The sequence below is a fragment of the Mercenaria mercenaria genome, chromosome 2 (assembly GCF_021730395.1).
Source record: "Mercenaria mercenaria strain notata chromosome 2, MADL_Memer_1, whole genome shotgun sequence".
In the NCBI taxonomy this organism is placed as follows: domain Eukaryota; kingdom Metazoa; phylum Mollusca; class Bivalvia; order Venerida; family Veneridae; genus Mercenaria; species Mercenaria mercenaria.
Window position 1 is genome coordinate 79548333 of NC_069362.1, and position 2468 is coordinate 79550800.

Sequence of the window (2468 nt, forward strand, 5' to 3'; positions counted from 1 at the left end):
ATTCTATCAGAGTGTTTGATAAGGCATTTTAGACTTGTATGGTGTGCTATTTTGGACACTTTCGAATTTAAAATATAGTACCAGATACTGTGAATTATATTTAATCTGTGTTCTGCATATTTGTGTGAAGTGTACTGTTTAAGATAAGTGTGATACATTTTAATAAGAGTTTTAAAGTATGGTGTAGTATATTGGACACTATATTTTGGAAAAAGTGCCAATAATTGTGAAGTGATTTATTTCTCTGTGATCCTTGGAATTTGAGCTGAAAAGAGAATCATAACTATGGCGGAAGCTCTTAGTGAACGCGAATTGAGAAGGATATTAAGAGATAAGGCAAGAGAAAGGATCTTGCAACAAGAAAAGGAAAGGAAAGAGGAACAGGAGAGGCAGCGGTGGACTGATATAGAAAGGATAGAATATGAAGAGATGCAATATCAAATTCCAGAAAATATCTTCGTAACTGATCATGGAAATGAAATAAACCAATCAAATGGAAATGAAAGTGATAGAGAAAGTGATATATCTGAACTTGACACAACAGATGAATTTCTTCATGATTCAACAGCTAGAGATATACAAGAAATGCAATGCTATAAAGCACCAAGTCTTCAGTCACAAAGAAATGAAAGCAATTCTATGGAGAGTAATGTTGCTTTCATAGATGAATGCATTTAAAGGCTTGATAATACATTAGGAGAAACAAGACAAGATGGCAGTAGCACTGATAGGCAAAATAGTATAAGAGAAGGAAGGAGTGGTTATACACATAAAATAGTGACACTGAAAAAAGAGGATAGCAAGGATAGGAAAGGTGCTAGGGAAAGTAAGCAGACAGAAGTGAAAGCTGATAGAAATCAGGAATATACTTACTATAGAAACTATGAAAAGGAAGGAAAGTCTTTACTTAGAAGCAATACTGAACGAAAGGTGTATAAAGGTGAACAGAGAGTAAGAGATATAAGTTTGGAAGTTGATAAAGTCAAACATGAAATGGAAGAGATAAGAAGTCAATCAAGTAAATATGAAAGACAAAGCTTGAAGTTAAGGAAACTTCAACTTGAGGAGGAGCAGAAACAACAGTTAATTAAAGAGAATGATAGAAAGTTACAAGAAGAAATAGAAAACAAGAAAAGAGCAGAACAAGAGTTGATAGAAATAGAAAAGATAAATCTATTAGAGTGGAAGACTGGAAAGAGAAATGTTTGTCAGGAGAAAGGAGGACGAAACATTAAATATGAAAATTAGACTTCTAAAGGAGAAAGAGAAACTACTTAAACAGAGAGTGGAAACAAGAGAAAACGAAATAATTAGACAAGAAGACAAATCAGAAGGAGTATATCGAGAATATAGAAAACCCAGGAATGAGGAAGATGTTATCATGAAGCCTAACTTTGATGAAGTATTAACAGGCCTGAATGAAGCTGAACCTATTAAACAAAGGAGATACAGAGAGGATAAATCTAAAGGAGAGGAATACCCAATGTTCAAACTAGGTCAGCCAAGAATACCTCCATTCAATGGAAAATACTTTGAACAATGGAAGATAGAAGTTACTTGCTTACTTCGGACTAAGATGTACCCTGACTATGCAATTGTTCAAGCAGTCAGAAACTCATTACAGGGTGAAACACGACAAGTACTATTGACTCTTAAGCCAACAGCAACAAGCGAAGAGATTATAGACAAACTAACGGAAATATACGGAGATATAAAAACAGGAGATAAAGTAGATCAAATCTTCTATTCAGCTATGCAGAAAGAAGATAAACCATGTTTAGTCTGGGGAGTAAGAGTTGAAACATTGTTCCAACGAGCTGTAGAAAAAGGAGAGATAGATGAAAGTAAAAGGGACAGCAAACTAAAGGAAAGATTCTGGAGAGGTTTTAGATCAGAAAAGTTAAAAATGGCTACAAGAGTCTCATACGAATCGAAAGATACATTTGAAAGATTACGAAGGAAAGCTCGATTAGAAGAAGAAGAGGACAGAAAGAGCACTGATGAAGAGAGAAAGAAGTCTTTTGATATCAAAGTAAGTCAACAAAAAGAAACAGATGAGAAACTCACACTTCTACAAGAGCTACTTGATAGACTTAAAACAATTGAAAGTGATGTGGGAAAGTTAAAAGGCCAAAGTCAGAACTCAAATCATAGAGGAGGATACAATCAACGAAGACCATATAGCGGTGGATTTAGAGGACGAAATAGAGGAAATAGAGGTCCTACAAGATATGAACAGAGACCATCAGACAACAAGGAATCAACAGAAAAGAAAGAAACAGAACAAAGTCGTTTAAACGAGGAGTAGCTTTCATCGGAGGGCTCGATGAAAGCAAAGAAGTAAGAGGCTCAATCAAAGATACAAAAGTACTGAGAGAAAGACTAATAGGAAAGTCAAATGAGAACGCCATTTTTATTGAGAATATTGAAGTGAAGGCCCTAATCGACACGGGATCAATGGTTAGCAC

The 2468-nt window shown here is 35.0% G+C and overlaps 1 protein-coding gene across 1 annotated transcript; it reads left to right on the forward strand.

Annotated features, from left to right (window-relative positions):
- Positions 1 to 285: 285 nt before the first annotated feature.
- LOC128549634 (trichohyalin-like) lies at positions 286 to 1248 on the forward strand. The gene is made up of 2 exons (XM_053526761.1): positions 286 to 646; positions 698 to 1248. Exons 1-2 carry the CDS (start codon positions 286 to 288, stop codon positions 1246 to 1248), a joined length of 912 nt encoding a protein of 303 aa, XP_053382736.1.
- The last annotated feature ends 1220 nt before the right edge of the window (positions 1249 to 2468 follow it).